General features: G+C 37.2%; 1 protein-coding gene across 1 annotated transcript in view; it reads left to right on the top strand.

The window, feature by feature from the left end:
* The first annotated feature begins 6,148 nt into the window (after positions 1-6,148).
* PRRC1 (proline rich coiled-coil 1) overlaps positions 6,149-19,514 on the top strand; it is a 34,737-nt gene continuing 21,371 nt past the window's right edge. Inside the window, exons 1-5 of the mRNA XM_063086108.1 lie at positions 6,149-6,267; positions 11,222-11,344; positions 13,071-13,454; positions 15,163-15,323; positions 18,453-18,555. Of these exons, the coding sequence (XP_062942178.1) occupies positions 11,242-11,344; positions 13,071-13,454; positions 15,163-15,323; positions 18,453-18,555 (751 nt within the window). The 5' untranslated portion in view covers positions 6,149-6,267; positions 11,222-11,241. The remainder of the gene's footprint in view (positions 6,268-11,221; positions 11,345-13,070; positions 13,455-15,162; positions 15,324-18,452; positions 18,556-19,514) is intronic.

The following is a 19,514-nucleotide window of genomic DNA, read 5'->3' on the forward strand; positions in this document are numbered from 1 at the left end:
AGTTAATGAAATAGAGACTAGAAAAACAATGAGGAAAATCAACCAACCAGAAATTTGTCCTCTGTGACCTTGTAACTTTGTACCAGTCTACCAATCTTTCCCTGCCCACTCCCTTCTCCCTTTCCCTGCCTCTGGTAATCACTATTCTACTCTCTATTTCTCTCTTTTTTAAAAAAATTATTTTTCTTAACTGGCCCATGATAACTGTATATACTTATGGAGTACAATATATTTGGGTACATTCATACTGTGTGCAATGATCATATCTGGGTGCTTAGTATATCAATTACCTCAAACAAATGTCACCTCTTTGTGTTGGGAACATTCAACATTACCTTGGCTAGCTATTTAAAGATACACAGTACCTTGTTGTTGACTGTAGCCTCCCTCTATTGCTATAGAACACTAGATCTTATTCTTTCTATCTCACTCCAATTATGTATCAACTGACCACCCTCTCTCCCTCTATCCCCACCACCCTACTCTCTAGTAACCACTATTCTATTCTCTACCTCTATGAGATCAACTTTTTGAGCTTCTACATACGAGTGAAAACATGTGGTATTGCTCTCTCTTGGCTTAGTTTATTTCACTCAACATAATTTTCTACAAGCTCATCCATGTTGCTACAAATGGCAGAATTTCATTCTTTTTATGGCTGAGTAGTATTCCATTGCATATGTATACCACATTTTATTTATTCAGTCATATTTTGAAGGACATTTAGGTTGGTTCCAACTCTTGGCTGTTGTGAATAGAGCCACAATAAACACTGGAGTGCAGATATCCCTTTGACGTGTTGATTTCCATTCCTTTGGATATATACTCAGTAGTGGTATTGCTGGATTGTATGGTGGTTCTATCTGTAGTTGTTTGAGAAATCTCCATACTGTTTTCCATAATGGTTGAACCAATTTATATTCCTACAAACAATGTGTAAGAGTTCCCCTTTCTCTGCATCCTCATCAGCATTTGTTATTTTCTGTCTTTTTGATAATAGCCATTCTAACTGGGGTTAGATGATATCTCATTTTGGTTTTGATTTGCATTTCTCTGACGGTTAGTGATGTTGAGCATTTTTTCATATACCTGTTGGCCAATGTATGTCTTTTTTTGAAAAATGTGTATTCAGTTCCTTAGCCCATTTTTAAATCAATTTTTTTTTCTTTAACTACTGAGTTGTTTGAGTTCTTTGCACATTCTGGATATTAATCCCTTGATGGATGCATAGTTTGCAAATATTTTGTCCCATTCCACATGTCATCTTTTCATTCTGTTGATTGTTCCTTTTGCTGTGTAGGAGGTTTTTAGTTTGATATAATCCCTTTTGCTAATTTTTGCTATTGTTCCCTGTGTTTCACAAGTACTATTTATAACATCTTTGCTCAGTCTTATGTCCTGAAGTGCTTCCCCTATATTTTCTTCTAGAAGTTTTATAGTTTGGAGTCTTATATTTAAGTCTTTAATCCATTTTGAGTTGATTCTGGTGTATGGTGAAAGACAGGGGTCTAGTTTCATTCTTCTGTATATGGATCTCCTTCCTATTTTCTTAGCACCATTTATTAAAGAGACTGTCCTTTCCCCAATGTACATTCTTGGCTCCTTTGTTGAAGATCAGTTGGCTGTAGGTACATGGATTTATTTCTGAATTTTCTATTCTGATCCATTGGTCTGTATGTCTACTTTTGTGCCAGTACCATGCTTTTTGATTACTATAGCTTTGTAGAATATTTTGAAAGCAGGGAGTGTAATCCCCTTGCTTTGTTCTTTTTGCTCAGGATTGCTTTGGCTATTAGGGGTCTCTTGTTGTTCCATACAAATTTTTGAATTGTTTTCTCTATTTATGTCAAGTATGTCCTTGGTAGTTTGATGGGGACTGCATTGAATCTGTAGATTGCTTTGGTTAGTATGGTCATTTGATGATACTAATTCTTCTGATCCACGAGCTTGGATGTCTTTACATTTCTTTGTGTGTCTTCTTTAACTTCCTTAATCAGTGTTTTACAGTTTTCATTGTAGAGATCTTTCATCTCCTTGGTTAAATTTATTCCTAGGTATTTTATTAATTTTTATTGTTGCTACTACAAAAGGGACAGCTTTCTGGATTTCTTTTTCTACAAGTTTGTTGTTGGTGTATAGAAATGCTACTGATTTTTGTAGGTTGATTTTGTATCCTGCAACTTTACTGAATTTATCAGGTCTAGAAGTTCTTTGGTAGCGTCTTTAGGTTTCTCTCTATATAAAATCATGTCATCTACAAACAAGGACAGTTTGACTTCCTCCTTTCCAATCTGGATGTTCTTTATTTCTTTCTCTTGCCTAATTGCTCTGGCTAGGACCTCCAGTACTATGTAATAGAAGTTGTGATAGTGGGCATCCTTGTCTTGTTCTAGTTCTTAGTAAGAAAGCTTTCAGCTTTTCCGTGTTCAATATGATGTTAGCTGTGGGTTTGTCATATATAGCCTTTATTGTGTTAAGATACTTTTCTTCTATACCTAATTTGTTGAGAGTATCTGTCAAGAAGGACGTTGAAATTTATCAAATGCTTTTTCTGCATCTATTGAGATGATCATACAGGTTTTTTTTCTTTCATTCTGTTGATGTGATGTATTAGGTTTATTGATTTGCATATGTTGAACCACCCTTGTATCCCTGGGATAAATACCACTTGATCATGCTGTATAATCTTTTTGATGTGCTGTTAGATTCAGTTGGCTAGTATTTTAATTGAGGATTTTTGTATTTAGACAATTTAAAACTCTAAGAATAAGAGCTAACACCATGAGTGAGGCATGTACTAAGCACTTCACACGTCATTTTATCTTTAAGTAAAAACCTATGAGGCAGGTATTAATATTAGTATTTGTCCCACTTTATAGATGAAGAAATGGAGAGACTGTGTGTTTAAGTGACATGCCCAAGGTTAGCTACTGACCAAGCAGGTGCTAGAGCTAGGATTCCAATCCAAGTTGCTTCACACCAAACTTAATGTCTGAATCTATACTACATTGATTCTCAGACTCTAAGTTCCAGCTCACCTGCCTCCTAAATTTGAATTTCAGATGAACAATGGGTAATTTTTTAGTATGAGTATGTCCCATGCAATGTTTGAGACAACCTTCCTCCTCCTTCCCAGTTGCCAAAGGAACTTACATATCCTCTTTGCATGGGTGAGCGTGGGTGTGGGCCCCAATCTCTACAGATTGGCCAGTACCCTTGGTATATCTGCTGAAGTGTCCTTTGTGGTTGTATAACTCATGTACTATTCTCTCAGCAGAACCCCTCATCTCTCAAAGCAGAATCAGCTCTGCCTCAGTTCCTAATTATACTGTGGATGCTGCAAGTCTCAGTATTGTCTCCTATGCACCTGGAAATACATGTGCAAATATTCATATGAGTATTACTAACTCAATTGCCTTTAGAATATTTAAGAATAGATCTATTAACTCTGAATTGAGCTAGAAAAAAGCCTCAACTCAAATGAGAAATAGTTTTGTTTGCCTATGTTTTTGAGCAAGAAAAGCAAGATTCCACTATAACACTGCATTGCTCATTATAGCCCACAAATGAACTCTGTTATGTATAAGAGATTTCCTATAAGGGAAAACTTGATGAGTTGATAGCAACAACTAAAAAAACAACTAGGCGGTTCTTTGTTCTGCCATTAGGTTTAATTTTCTATTGACTCCCCTCGTTGTCTGCCATCTAAGAGCACATCTTCTTACCCTACCACCCAAAAAGCAGGCAAGCACTTGGGGGAGTCTACACACAATTCACAGAGCCTCAGTTTCCATATTTCTAATACTGGAGTAATAATAATACCTGCCACACAAAGTTCTTATGAAGTTCAAATGAAAAGTGGTAAGTAAAACATAAAATATAGTAAATTCAATTTAAGGTTAACAGCTTCAAAGCCCATCTTATAATCTTGCTTATTTAGCTGATTCCTGTTTCTCACTGTCCCTGTAGTGGGTTGAGTAGTGGCACACCAAAAGATATGTCTACTTGGAACTTGCGAATGTGAACTTATTTGGAAATAGGGTCTTTGTAAGATTCTCGAGTATCTTGAGATGAGATCATTCTGGATTTAGGGTGGACCCTAAATGCAGTGACAAGTATGATTATAAGAGAAAAGCAGAGGGTGATTTGAGACACAGAGTGATAGGGGAGAAGGCCGTGTGAAGACAGAAGCAGAGATTGGAGGTATGCTGGCACAAGCCAAAGAACACCTGCAGCCAACAAAGCAGGAAGAGGCAAGAAAGGATTCTCTCCTGGAGCCTTTGGAAAGGCTCTGCTGACAACTTCATTTTGGACTTCTAGCCTCCAGAACTGTAAAAGAATACATTTCTTTGTTTTTAGTCAAGTAGTTGTGGTAATTTGTTAATGACAATGTTAGGAAATGAATAAAACCCGCATTCAATTCATCAGTAAATCATGACAGTTCAATCTTCAGAATGTCCAGGCCATGCACCACCCCACCCCCATCAGCTACTCTAAGTCATCTCATTACTGGTCATCCAGTGTTAGTCCTTACACCCCATACGGTCACAAAACCATCAGAGTGTGATGTAAAACTGAAGTCAAATCTTGTCAGCTCTTTGCTCAAAACCCTACACGTGCATTCCATTTCTCAGAATATAACCCAAAGGCTTTACCATGGCCTGCAAGGATGGACATAATCTGGCCCCTGCCTGCCATCTCTCTGTCCTCATTTCTCACCACTCTCGTGGTCCCAGCTTTCTTGCTGTCTGCACATGTGCCAAGCACACTCCCTCAAGTGTTTGCATGGTCTCCCTTCTGTCCAGGTAACCACAGGCTTGCTTCCTACAGGCTCAACTCTCCTCTTCAGAGAAGCCTTGCCTGTTCATCCCATGTGAAGTGGCCTACACCAATTACCATCCATACTACATCACTCCACTGATTTTCCTTAAAGTGCACATCACAAATAGTACTTTATTTTCCTGATAGCTTCTCTTTCCCCTTAGGAAGAAAGCTCCCTAAGTGTTACAATCTTGTCTGTCTTGCTCATTGACACATTTCCAGTAGCAATGCTCAGCATATTGCAGCCATTGATAAATACTTGTTGAATGAATGAAGAAACCAAAATGCCTCATAGCCATTAAGGGTGTTGACCAAAGAAGATGGAGACGGTATCTATTTTCAGCACCACCCCAAACAGCACTTTCTGGAGAGTAACCTAGTCCGCCACCTACACACATTCTCAGTGGATAAGGTAAGAGTTGAGAACAGCAAAAACAAGTTTTCATGTGTTTAATGCTAAGCAGTTTTAAAAATGCTTTCACATACCTTATTTTGACTCTGTTACCTGCCTGAGATAGGGATGGTGGATAATATTATTCCCATTTTACAGACGGAAATATGGAGACTTATGGTGACTAGTGGCTTGTATAAAGTTACACAACTGCACAACTAGCATTAGGGCAGTTCCAGACTCAAATCAGGGCTTTTGATTTCAAATTTCTTATTTTCCTCTATTGCACTCCATTCATTGATTTATTCAATGAATATTTATTGAATAGCAACTGTTTCAGGTATTGCTTTAGGTGCAGCATATAAGGATAAGAAATTTGATAGACTTTTTGTGTTCGGTTTTTCAATTAAAAATAAAAAGAATATGCACTACGTGTACTCGAGGGGAAAAAAATCAGTTCAGTAATTGCACTACCCGCCCACCCCCCATCCGCTTCTCCTGAAGCTGTTATTTGGAAATCTTTGAATATACTGTATGTAGGGTAAGTCCCCTGTATGCGGAGCGAGCTCCTGTCTGGAGGTGGGGACTGGACTAGATTGACCTTAGCTGACTCATCTCCATTCAGTGGGCGGCCGTGGTACAGGATAAGTGAGCTACACCTGGTAACGAGGGTACCGTTCTCGGTGTGGGGGCTGCGGATGGAAAGTAGGACAGCCCTACTGGAGAATGCTTCTAGCTGGGGTGGGCAGAGCCAAGTCTCGGAGACCTGGAGGTCTTTGGCCCGAAGTACTCACGGAAGGAAGTCTAACCGTCTCGGGGGCGCGGTTCCCAGCGAGCCGGACAGGCGGGGCGGGGCGATGCGCGGGGCGGGACGATGCGAGCCGACGTGGCAGCCTCAGGGGCATGCGCAGCTGGTGGCCATCTTGGAGGCGGGGACGCGCGGAGCTGAGCTGGTGACTGCATCTTCCTTGTCTTCTCTGAGCCATAGTCCTAAACTCCGGCCTCCCTGTCCCCCACTTTTCAGCTGCCACGCAGGCACTTGCTCGGGACCCCAGGTGAGCGTCAGCATGGCAGCGGTGCGGGTGCGTGAGCGCGGTGGCATGGGATGCGGGCGCCAAAGCCAGATCCCAAAGGGCGCAGTCCTTGGAACGTGAGCGGGCCGGCGCCGCAGGATGGGTCGTTTCCGAGCCCCCAAGTCTGTGGGAGCATGCGGGGTGCAGAGGGAGCATGCTGCGGGGGCAGGCGGGGTGCTTCGGGCGGGGGTGCGCATAGCGAGGCAAGCAGTCCCCGTCCCGGATTGCACCGCAGGTGAGGTTCGGGGGTCTCGTCCCGGTACTTACAGAGGCCGGAGCCCCTGGTCATCTGGCTCCACTTTCCAGCGCGCTGGCCACAGGAGAGAGACTGGCGGCCAGTGCCTGCGGACCTTAGCCCAGCCCAGCCGGGAGACGTGGCAGAGCCTGGGAGTAGGCTGCTGTCTCCTGGAACAGGAGTTTTCGGCCGCTCTAGCCCTGGAGGCTCGGGAGTCAAATAGCGGGGATGGGCAATGGGAGGAAGCTTATTTTCTCTCCTCCATTGGTGCCTAGTGCCGCTCCAGAGGACTTTTGCACTCTTGACCCATTGTTCGTTCTTGGGACCTGTTTTAGGCAAATTTGCAGGATAGCCGATTTTCTACTATGGCAGAATTTATTTACAAGAGGGTTTTTGTCATTCGAAGTAGTTATTTTAAGAAACAACATGTACATTTCTACGATCGTGACTTATTTTGACATTCCGATCTTTCTCCTGTGCAGCCGCTATTTAACTCAGTGAGCATTTATGAAAGTTTATTTGGGGATCATAGCTGAGAATGCAGAGACAAAACTCAGACTCTGCTCTAGGGCTCACTGGTAGTAGAGGCAATCATGTGGTACCAGCACATGAACAATAATAATTGTTTTTAATGCTTTAAAAGTTTACTAAAGCTTCATTATTCCATTTGTTTTCTTGTTTCCTTATAGAATAGCTATCCACTTTTTTTTTTTTTTTTTTTTTTTTTTTAGCAGAAAACCAAGGCACAAGCGAATTAGAACAGCAGGATCTGGCCAGAGACAGGATTCAATTTTCCAAGTCATTTCCTTCACTTTTTCTTTAATGTCGATACATTAATACTACTTTTTGTACCAAGACGTGAGTCCTAAAACCTTCACCAACTCTGACGCTTCATTGTTGTTCTATAATAGGTTTTTTTTTTAGTAGAAGGTATTATGTTTATACATGCAAAATTTACCCCAATATTGCCATTACACCGATTCTCAAATAGTGAAGCTTTTAAAAACAGAGAAATTGATCTTATTTCATGTTATTGCTTTGTATTGATTGTACAAGTTCTTTTGCTAATGCATTTGTTAATGTAGGGATCAGGATTATCTTTAAGTATGACTTCCTGTAGCCATTGTAAGGATTGGGTGGCATCTGTAGTAGGAAGAATGATCCATTAAAAAATGAAGAGATGAAGAAACTAGGTAGCTTTGGTGAGGAATGATAAAATCCCCAGGAGGAGCATTTCTGTCTCAGGTTATCTACCTTTGGTGTATAGGTACTGAATGAAAGGAGTTAGCCTCCCTGGGTCCCTGCCTTTTAATGAGTGCTGTAGCTCTTTCCTCTGCATTCACAGCCAAACTTTTTGAAAGTGTTCTGCTTATTTGTCTCACCTCCCACTCCTCAGTGCAATTCAAACTGGCTTCTATCCCCACTCCTTCCGTGGAAACAGTTTTCACTAAATTCATTTTCAGTTTGGCAAATCCATTGAACTTGTCAGATAGTATTTGTCTTTTCTATAGCATTTCACGTTGTTGCCAATTCCTACATTGAAACACTCTGTGGCCTTTGGACACCACAGTCTCCTGGTATTCTTCCTATTTTTCTGCTCATCTCATTCTGTGCAAGCTCATCTACCTGACTAAACCAAGGATTGGTTTTAAGTCATATTCTCTTTTCTCTTGGTATTCTCTTCTTAGATAATCTCATCTCAAAACCTGACTTTAAAGACTGTCAGTACACTGATGACACTCACATTTATGTGGTTTCTAAGGTTCCGACCAAGTCACTGTCTCTGCTTGGATGTTTCAAGGAGCTTAAACTTAGCATGTCAAAGACTAAACACTTTATAGCCGCCCCCCATACACCCACCAAGACAACATCAAACACCTTGACCTCTTGCACTGTTCCATGTTTTTCCTATCATGGCGAATAGTTCCACACTCTATCCACTTGTGCAAGTAATGCCTCTGCCCTCCTTGCTTCCATATCCAGTCAGTCACTGAGTTTTATCATCTAAACATTTCTTGAATCTACCCACTCTTCTCCGTCTTTACTACCGTCACCTTAGGGTTTCTCAGCCTTGGCACTATTGACATTTGGGGCCAGATAATTCTTGTGGGTGGGGTGTGCACTAAAGGATTTGAAGCAGTATCCCTAACCTCTACCTGCTAGATGCCAGTAGCACCTCTCTAGTTGTGACAAGCAAAAATGGCTCCAGACATTTCCAAGTGACCCCTGGGAGGCATAATCACTTCCTCTGCCTTATGAGAATCGCTGATCTAGGTTGTTATCACCTCCTTTTTGAAGTACTTTTTAATGATCTCTATACTCTTTCTCTGCCCAGTGACCCAATCTACATACCTGGGTCAAAGGAATCTTTTTGAAACACAAATATGAACCACCAATAACTGGAATCAGCCTAAGTGTCCTTCAACAGGTAAATAAACAGGTAATAAACTGTGGTACATCTACACAGTGCAGTACTATTAAGCAATAAAAAAGAATCAGCTTTATTTGGGAGGGCGGTTGGCTGTCTGTGAGGGGATTCGAACCATTGACCTTGGTGTTACAACACAGTGCTGTAAACAATTGAACTAATGGGCCAGCCCAGAACCAACTGTTGATACATGTAACAACTTGGACGAATCTTAAAAGCATTATGCAGTGTGGAAAAAAACCCAATCTCAGAAGGTTATATGCTATATGATTCTATTTATGTAACATTCATGGAATGAGAAAATAGTAGAGAACAGATCAGTGGTTGCCAGGGCTTATGGTTGGTAGGAGGTTGTGACAGAGGAGTAGCATAAGGGTGTTTCCTTGGAGTGATGGAACAGTGCTGTATCCCTGTTGTGGTGGTTTTACAAGTCTGTGCAGGTGACGAAACTTCATAGAAACACACACACACACACACACACGAATGTAAAAATGGGTGAAATTCAGATAAGGTCTGTGGTTTAGTTAATGGTATTGTGCTAAATGTCAATTTCCTGGGTTTGACCGTTGTACTATAGTTATGTAAGATGCTGCTATGGAGAGAAGCTGGGTTTGGAGTACTCAAGAACTCTATTTTTGTATCTTTTGTAAATTTAAAATTTCTTCAGGAAGTTAAAAGCTAAATATGCCACCCCCAGCTTGAATACCCTCCAGTGATGTTCTGTTGTGCTCATAGAGGTATAGAGTAGAATTGTGGTTTCTAGAGGCTGGGAAGGGTGTGTGTGGGGGGGGGGGAGGGAGGATAGGGATAGATTGGTTAATGGATACACACTTATAGCTAGATAGGAAGAATAAGTTTCAGTGTTCTATAGTAGTGCAAGGTGACTGTAATTAATAATAATTTATTGTGTATTTTCAAATGGCTACAGGAGAGGAGTTCGAATGTTCTAAACACAAAGAAATGATAAATGTTTGTAGTGATGGCTATGCTAATTGCCCTGATTTTATCATCACACATAGTATACATGTATTGAAATATTACTATGTACGCTATAAATATGTACAATTATTATGTGTTAATTAAAAAAATAATTAAAAAATTACTTGATCTGGGCTCATGCTTATCTCTCCAGTCTTCATTCTTCTTTCCTGTCCCCTGCCACATGGGTTTTCTTGAATGTGTCTTGTTCCCTCTAGCTTAAAGGGCCTTTATACCTGCTATATATTCACTTTTTTCTGCAATCTGCCTTCTTTATCCCCTTTCCTTTGCCTAATTAATTTCAGCTTATCTTCAGATCTTAGTTTATTTGTGACTTTGGGGAACCCTTCCTTTCCTGACCTCCAAGTCAAAATCATATTCTGTCAAACAGAACTGTGTTTTTACCTTTTGAGCGCATAATTCAGGCTATGGTTCATTGCATATTGGTATTGTTATTTAATTGTTTCCTGTGGTTGACTGGAAGTATCCTGTTTGTTTTCGCTAACTAACGGTTGTATATCCAGAGGACCCAGTGATAGTGCTTGGCGAGCAGTTGACCTCCACTGAATATTTGTTAAATGCGTAAAAACATCAAAAACAAATTTGGCATATTTAGAAGTTGGTTTTATACTTGAAGTGGATATGAAAATTTGTAATTTTTAAGGAAGTTTTTGCATATTCTATAATCCATTGTCATCTGGTAGGACCCTGCTATCTAGTGGCATTTTTGCTATAGTTAACTTTTCTAAAATCTGAGACATCATTTAGCTATTACCAGGTATGCTTTAAAAGATAAACTAGGAAAATTGGGAATTAATGCGTTTATTAAGTCTAACACACCTTTTAATTTTTTAATGTTAACACGAATAGCCCACATACAATGCCTTCTGAGGGAAGAAGAAGGGTTTCAAAAATGCATTAAATATTTTATTTTTATTTTAAATGTAGTGACTGAAGTTTAGACATAACTCTAGCATGTATTCCTGTGGCAGAAATAAAATTAGTGATTTACTATTTAAAACATTTTGGATAATTAATTAGTAGCTAATGTAAAATTATTTCTCAATTTTAAGCGATGTATATGGACATGTCACAGATTATTTGCATATTAAATATTCTCATAGATTGTTTTAGGAATTTTGACAAGCTCTTCACCTGGAATTAAATTGCATTATAAACAGTAAAGGCTGACATCTGTCTCATGATGATTATTCTTTTAATTATTCTCCATACAAGCTTTCAAAATACGCTTTTGGTTACTGTGTAACATTTATTACGTTTTTATGTTTTTACAGTATACCATAATTGAAGAAAGATGATGGAAGAGAGTGGAATAGAGACAACGCCACCTGGGACTCCTCCACCAAATCCTGCAGGACCGGCTGCTACTGCTATGAATTCTACACCAGTTCCGTCAGGTATATATAGTTGTCTAACATCTACTGTGTTTTGGATATAGTGAAGATACTGTTATCTTTTCTCAGAGTCAATTTTAAAAAGAATGGATATATTAGAACTTCTCTAATCTTTGTCAGGATGAAGAGAAATGGCCTTTTTTATTTAAAAAGTAGAAAGAAATAGTCATTTTCACTTAAAGTAAGAAAACATTGATGTTTTCCTTTAGGTAGGCTTTTCTTTATATTCATATAAATGATCTTTCTTATGATGACAAAAATGTCTTAAAAAACATGTGCTAGCTCTGTCTACTGTTCTGTGACTTTGTGGTGATTAGCCTTTTTGAGCCTTCAGTGTGTAGGTTTTTTATGCTCAAACCAGGAATGGAAAATGGCTTTATTTTATTATAAACACACCAAAATAAATGAATCAAAAAGCAAGATTATGAACAATGCCGTAATTTAATTTCATATAGCTATTTTTTTTTTTAATTCAAAATATTTTAACATTTACTTGTACATATTTGTGGGGTTCAGTGTGTTGTTTTAATACATGCATATACTGCACAGTGATTTACTTAGGGTAGACAGCATAGTTTTGTACCCATTAATCCACCACTTTTCCTCCTCCCACCTCCCCACCTCTGGTAACCATTATTCTATTCAATACTTCTATGAGAAACACTTATTATTCCATATACAAGTGATATCTTGTAGTATTTGTCTTTCTATGCCTGACTTACTTCACTTAACATGATGGTTTCCAGTTCCATCCATATTGGTGCAAATGATAGGATATCATTTTTCTTGTATAGCTGAGTAGTATTCCATTGTGTAGTATACCACAGTTTTTTTATCCTTTCATCCATTGATGGATTTTTGTTTTTTCTTTTTTTTCTTTTTTTTTGGTGGCTGGCTGGTATGGGGATCCAAACTCTCAACCTTGGTGTTGTAGTGCTGTGCTCTCACCAACTGAGCTAACTGGCCAGCCTTGTTGATGGGCATTTAGGTTGATTCCATCTCTTGGCTATTGTGAATAGTGCTGTGATGAACATGGGAGTGCAGTTGTCTTTTTGATATATTGATATCATTTCCTTTGGGTGCATACCCAGTAGGGGGAGAGTTGGGTTGTAAGATAGATCTGTTTTTAGTTCTCTGAAGAACCTGTTTTCCACAGTGGCTGTACCAGTTTATACTCACACCAGCAATGTAGGACAGTTCCTTTTTTTTCACATCCTCGCCAGCATTTGTTATTTTTTGTTTTGATAATGGCCATTCTAACTGGAGTGAGATAATATCTCATTGTGGTTTTAATTTTCATTTCCCTAATGATTATTGATGTTGAGCATTTTTTTCACGTGCCTGTTGGCTGTTTCTGTCTTCTTTTGAGAATTGTCTGTTCAGGTCCTTTGTCCATTTTTTAGGTTATTTGTTTTTATTGCTATTGAGTTGTTTAAGTTCCCTTATCTATTTTGAATATTAGCCCCTTGTCTAATGTGTAGTTTGCAAACATTTTCTCCTATTCTGTACGTTGTCTCTTCATTTTGTTGACATAGCTACTTTGACTTAGTGAGCACTGAAAGTCATTTGCACTCGGTAATATATATTGTATATTTCAACTTACACATTTTAAAATAGATCTTGGAATATGGTCTGTTAAATTTAAAAATTTTGCAAGAAGAAAGTAATAAGAGTTTGAAAATGAAATAATAAGCATCGCCATATTTTTATCCTCTTCACTTTTTTCTAGCTGCAACCAGTTCTTTTTCTTCTCCAAATGTGTCCTCGGTGGAGTCCTTGCCGCCGCATGTGTGTTCTACTCCTCTGCCGTCCCTTCCTCCTGTGGGGCCTTCGGCATCGTTACCTTTTGTGTCTCCTTCACCAGTTCCTTCTGTTCCACCACTTGTAACTACTTTACCACCTCCTGTTTCTCAGTCAACGCCTGTTGCCTTTAGTAGTCCTCCTTTACCCAACTTTTCCCCTTCTGCCCCTAGTGCTCTTTTATCTGCACCCTCTTCGGGTCCTCCTATATCAGGATTTTCTGTTGGTTCGACTTATGACATTACAAGGGGACATGCAGGAAGAGCTCCCCAGACGCCCCTGATGCCGTCATTTTCTGCACCTCCAGTAGCAGGTAATTCTTTCTTATTAATACTGTGAAATACATGGCTATAGTTAACTTTTTATTCTTTTTTAAAATAGCTTTACTAAGATATAATTGACTTACTATATACAATTCACCCATTTAATGTGTACAATTTGAGAGTTGTTAGTTTATTTACAGAGTTGTGCATTCATTGCCACAATCAATTTTATAACCTTTTTATCACCCTAAAAAGGAACCCCATACCTATTAGCAATCACTCCCACTCCTCCTGCCCCCAATCCTCACAGCCCTTGGCAATCATAATCTACTTTTTGTCTCTATGGGCTCCCTTATCTGCGCATTTCATATAAATTGAATCACGTAATATGTGGTCTTTTGTGACTGGCATCTTTCCCTTAGAATAGTATTTTTGAGGTTTGTACATATTGTAGTATGTGTCAGTACTTCTTTCCTTTTCATGGCTGAATAACCAGTGATGCATATACCACATTTTGTGTATTTGGTTCATCAGTTGACATTGGGGTTGTTTCCACTTTTTGGCTATTTGGATAATGCAGCTGTGAACGTTTGTGTACAAGCTTTTGTGTAGACATGTTTTTATTTCTCTCGGGTATGTACTTAGAAATGGAATTTGGCATTGCAGACTTACATGGTAACTTTGTTTAATCTTTCGAAAAACTGCCAAACTGTTTTCCAAAGCAGGTGCACTTTTTTATTTTTTATCATCAGTGTATGGGGATTCCAATTTCTCTGCATTAATGTTCTATTCTTAACTCGTTTCTTTGATTTCCAGAGTTTCCTATTCTCATATTTTTGCCATTTAAATTATTAAAATAAAGCTGATGTAATTTAATGTTATTTTTATGTGATGTAAAACTTAGCATATTATTAGTAAATGGGGTGTCAGAAAAAATTCCAAAATTTTGTCTTAACATATGTGCTCTTTATAGAGAAACATCAATGTGAAGTCTGAGAGCTTTTTAAATCTTTTCTTGAAAATATTACTAGGGCCAACTGGTCCAGGGAGTAGTGTTTATTTACCCAGGTAAAAGATTCAAAACCATATAAAAGTTCATGTGTGCCAAAAATTGGTGATATTGGGTTATTTTCTTGGGTTAGTTACCTCTGCTTTTTTTCTCTTCTTTGGAATGGTTGTTGGAAGCCAATTATCAAAACTTTCCTTGTCATCTTCTGCCTGTTTCTCATTTTAGGGGAGAGAACCAACTTTGTTATGATTTTTATTATCCAACTTTACTTATCTACCTTTACAAATAAAATTTATTGCTGAGTACACATACTATACCCATATGTATATATATGTGCATTTTCTTTTTAAGTTAAAGTGATAACAGTAATTGTTACATGCTTTTTATATGATGGACTTGAGTGCTCAATTATTTTTATGTATTAAAGAGATCAGAACAATAGCTGTCCACATCCACATGCTAAATAGAACAAATATGAAGAACTTTTTGATATATATTATTTGTCCATTTACAGGACATTTGGTGTAAGCTTATGTAAAAGGAAAGAAATTTCTTTTTTGGAATTCTGTCTCATTTCATTTTATAAAGGTTTGGGTTATTCTTTGAGTTCATAACTCAATCTCGAAATGCCTGAGTATGTAGTTACGTTATTAAAGCTGTTTTGAGCTACCTATCTCATATGTTGTGTCTTTTTATGGAAAAAGTTAATGGAAAAAATTACACATATTAAAATTTTTGCCATTAACTAGGTATTATGCCACCTCCTATTACTCAGCAAGCCAGTTTGACATCTCTGGCACAGGGAACTGGAACCACATCAGCCATTACTTTCCCAGAGGAACAAGAAGATCCTAGAATTCATAGAGGTCAGGATGAAGCATCTGCTGGTGGAATCTGGGGTTTTATTAAGGTAAGGAGTATTTACTCTAAAAAGTATTTATTTTCTAGTTATAAAACTAGTAGATGTTCATTAGAGAAAGTTTTGAAAATATGAAATGGCATAAGTTTTCTGTAGTTGCTCTCAGTCTTTTGTCTATGCATATGTATGTAGATGTACCTATTCTTTTGATAGAAATCAAATTGGAGTAGTGACATGGACACTATTTTGTGTTTTTTGTTTGTCTTTACCTAGCATATATCATGAATATCTTCACAGCCATGAAATGTTCTTCACAAATGTATTTTTTTTTTAAAGGCTGCTTTGCCATACATACTGTTGCATTTATTTCTTATGTTTTATTTTGCTAATCTGCTACAGTCTGATAGCCTTAATCTGAAAATCTGAAATCTGAAATGCTCCAAAATTCGAAAGTTTTTGAGCACTGACATGATTTTGAGTACTGACATGTCACTTAGATTTTTGGATTTTGGATCTTTTGGATTTTGGATTTTTGGAGTAGGGATGCTGAACTGGTAAGTGTAATGTAAATATTCCAGAATCTGAAAAGATCTAAAATCTGAAACACTTCTGGTTCCAAGCATTTAGGATAAGGGATACTCAACCTGTTTGGGTGTTTTCTAATTATAATTCTTTTTAAAAATAATTATTTTAATTGATGAATAAAATTTGTATATATTTATTATGTAAAACTCGATGTTTTGGAATATGTATACATTGTGAGTAGCTAAATTGCCTAATTGATGTATGCATTACCTCACATGGATCATTTTTTGTGGTGAGAAAACTTAAAATCTATTTTCTTAGTGATTTTCAAGAATATAATACATTGTTATTACCAATAGTCACCATGTTGTACAATAGAGCTCTTCTAATTTTAATTCTCATCTGTAAAACTGTGATAAGCACTCTTGTATGTAAATCTTTATGGGCATCTCTGTTTCATCAGGTTAGTACCTGATGAATGTCTGAGTGAACATTTAAAAAATTATCAATCCGTATTGCTCTCTAGGAAGATTATACCAAAATACACTGTTACAGCATTTTTCACTTGCCAGCGTGATTATTAATTTTAAATACAATATTTTCTGATTTGGTAGTCAAAAAATAATAGCTCGTTTTATAATGCTTGTATGTTTTTTTCTCTTGAATTTGAACATTTTTCATGTGATTTTTTAGCCACTTCTACTTTTCTTTTGTGAATTCTTTTTTCGTGTTCTTTGCCCAGTTTTAAATTGGGTTGATTTTCTTCTCTTAATGAATTCATTAAGTTCTTATCATAGTAAGAATATGCTGCAGTTTTCTCTGTTTTTAGTTTATATTTTAATTTTTTTTTGTCACAGAAGTTCGTAAATTTTCAGAAGTCATTTTTATCGTTCTCTTTTTCTTTTCAAATTTTTTTGTTTGTTTTTATGCCAAAAAAGACCTTTTCCTATCACAGGATATGATAAATGTTTTTCTATGATTTCTTCTAGCTCTTTTGTCGTTTCATTTTTTTATACTTAACAGTTTAATATAGCTGATATTTACTTTACTATATGAAGTAGAGGTCAAACTTGAATTTCTTTGAACTTAATGTACTGTTTTGACATCATATCCCCACTGATTTGATATGTCACTTTTATCTTAGTTACTAAATTATATGTTAAAGTCAGTTTCTGGGCTCTGTATTCTATTCCAATCTCTGCTCCTTGCCTGCCTTGCAATAATAGCACACTGTTTTAATTATCGTTCATTATCATATGTCCATTTATGTACTGACATGTATTGAAAGGCTGCCCTGTGCTGAGGTGAGGGTGGAGAGCATTCAGTGATGACCAAGATAGAAAGAGCAGTTAGGTCTTTGCGTTCATCAAGGTGCGTATCAGTATTTGGTTGTATAAGTTTTCTAATGTCTCTTTTCTTCAAAAATTTTCTTTGCTGGTCTTTCCCGTTTATTTTTCTCCATTAATTTTGGAATCATTTTGCCAAGTTTCTCCCCAGTAATCTGCTGAGGGTTTGTTTGCAATTTCATTGTATGTATTAAGCATATTTTTAAATTGGTGGGTAGTTAACTGATTTGTGAGCTTCTTGTTTCAGGAATATGGCATTTTTCTAAACTTGCTTTTTTATATTCCTCTATAATTGTAAGAAGTTGTGTTTGTATAGGGACTGTAACTTTTTCTCTCCCTTATTGAGAGCATGTGTCAGTGGGTCAGTTACTAGTTATAATACCCAGTTCAACTCTACAGGGCTTGTAAATAGTAGCAACTCTTGCAGTATTCAGCATAAAGTTGGTCGACAGCCCTAAATTTCAGTGTTATGAACACATCTTTCCCTGCATCACCTGTTTATGGTTGGATAGAAGAGGGGGAATCATGGCTTGTTAGATACCACCTCAGGAGGCCCTGCTCTCTCGAGTGCCTTTTGCCTTGTGAGAAGTGTAGCACAAGATGGAAGTACTTAGACTTGGTTTTTCCTGTCTAATAGTGCAGTTCCAAGAATCCAAAGGAATAGGTCTGGCTAAAAAGAGGGTTTGGGAATGAACAAAACAAGAAACAGGAAGAAAAAGAAGAAACTTTAATAGACCATAGCAAAATGTTACGTATTAAGGTAGTAAGTAACTGTTCTGGGGAGTAAAGATGAGAGATATTTTTATTTATTTTATTTTTTTAATTAAGGAACAAAGTATGGACCTCTGTAAACATTACAGTCTCTGTAAAATCTCTGTAAAGATTACAGTCTTTATTTGGGACTCTGAAGGACTAGTTTTGCCTAATCTTGTATATAAATAAATAAATAGAAGTGAAATATATATATATATTCATAAATGAGATAAATATATATACACACACGCACATACACATATAAATATATGTAGTGTATCATGCTTTCCAGGCCAGTACTACTCAAAGTGTGGTCTGCGTACTGCTGCTAGGTTGCCCATTGATATGAATTTGTGACGTGATAGGAAGATAAATTGAGAGAACCACTTAGACAATAGCAATTTGATGTTGCCCTGACCTTGTTTTTCTTATGTTTTATGAAAGTATTGGTCTGGGATCTATTGGAAACTTTTAAAAAAAACTTCCTTCACAGTCATAAAGATCATGATTTTCTTTGCTTGGCATGAGTATTTATATGTTAATTTGTTTTATGCAGGGTGTGGCTGGGAATCCTATGGTGAAATCTGTGCTAGATAAGACAAAACATTCAGTAGAAAGCATGATTACAACGCTGGATCCTGGCATGGCTCCATATATCAGTATGTACATAAGTTAGACCAGTATCTGCCATATTTTTTTAAAGTATGTGTTGTCAGCCACTAATTGTAATTCTTAGTTCATTTCCACTGGTCATGTAATCAGTGAAAATTTCTCTTATATTCTTGCATTAAATTGATTCTCAATTTTAGTTTTTGGTGTTACTAATTCATCTTTTAGTCACTATTAGATAAATTTTGAAAAATCCACAGAATGTACTTCGGAGAAGTAAAAACAATATGAATTATTAGTATACTTACTGATTTTAATTGTAAACTGGCGTAGCTTTGTATGCATTTTACTTTATTCACTGCTGACATCTGAGATGATACTTTGTTCCTACTTGGTTTTTACATTTCTCCAGTTATCTATTTTAATAAATTGTGTTTATGTGTAATTCAGGAATAATATGTTTAGAAGAAGTTAATCTAGTTATTAATAATATTGGATTGCTAGGTTTTTGGGGAAAGCTAGGTCAGCCACCTTTGAACCCTCATCACCAAGAATCCTCCAGACAGTTGACATAGAGACACTTTCTGTTAATATAGTTTTTTATGTACATATCTGATGGGTCAAAAAACATCATTGCTTACCAGGATCAGTGACTAATTATTAGTAATCCCATAGAAGATAATTTACAAGCCAAAGTTGTGCAGAAAGTATCTGAACAGAGATTTTCAGTGGCGATAAAAAGCCAGTAGCTTTTATGAGTTTTGACTATGTTGGTAGTTTACTGCATAGTTAATGTCAAAGTATAAGATCTAGCAGTGATTAAGTACCATTTATAGAATGCATGTTCTGCCACGCATTAATTCGCACAAATGCTCTGCAAAGTAGGTATTATTTTTCTCAAGTTTTGGATGGGAAACCTGGATTCAGAGAGATGCATGTTATTGTCCTAGGTCACACAGCTTGGTATAGCTAGATTAAACACATCTGATTTTTTTTATGCTTAGCTATT

Source organism: Cynocephalus volans, chromosome 2 (assembly GCF_027409185.1).
Source record: "Cynocephalus volans isolate mCynVol1 chromosome 2, mCynVol1.pri, whole genome shotgun sequence".
Lineage (NCBI taxonomy): Eukaryota > Metazoa > Chordata > Mammalia > Dermoptera > Cynocephalidae > Cynocephalus > Cynocephalus volans.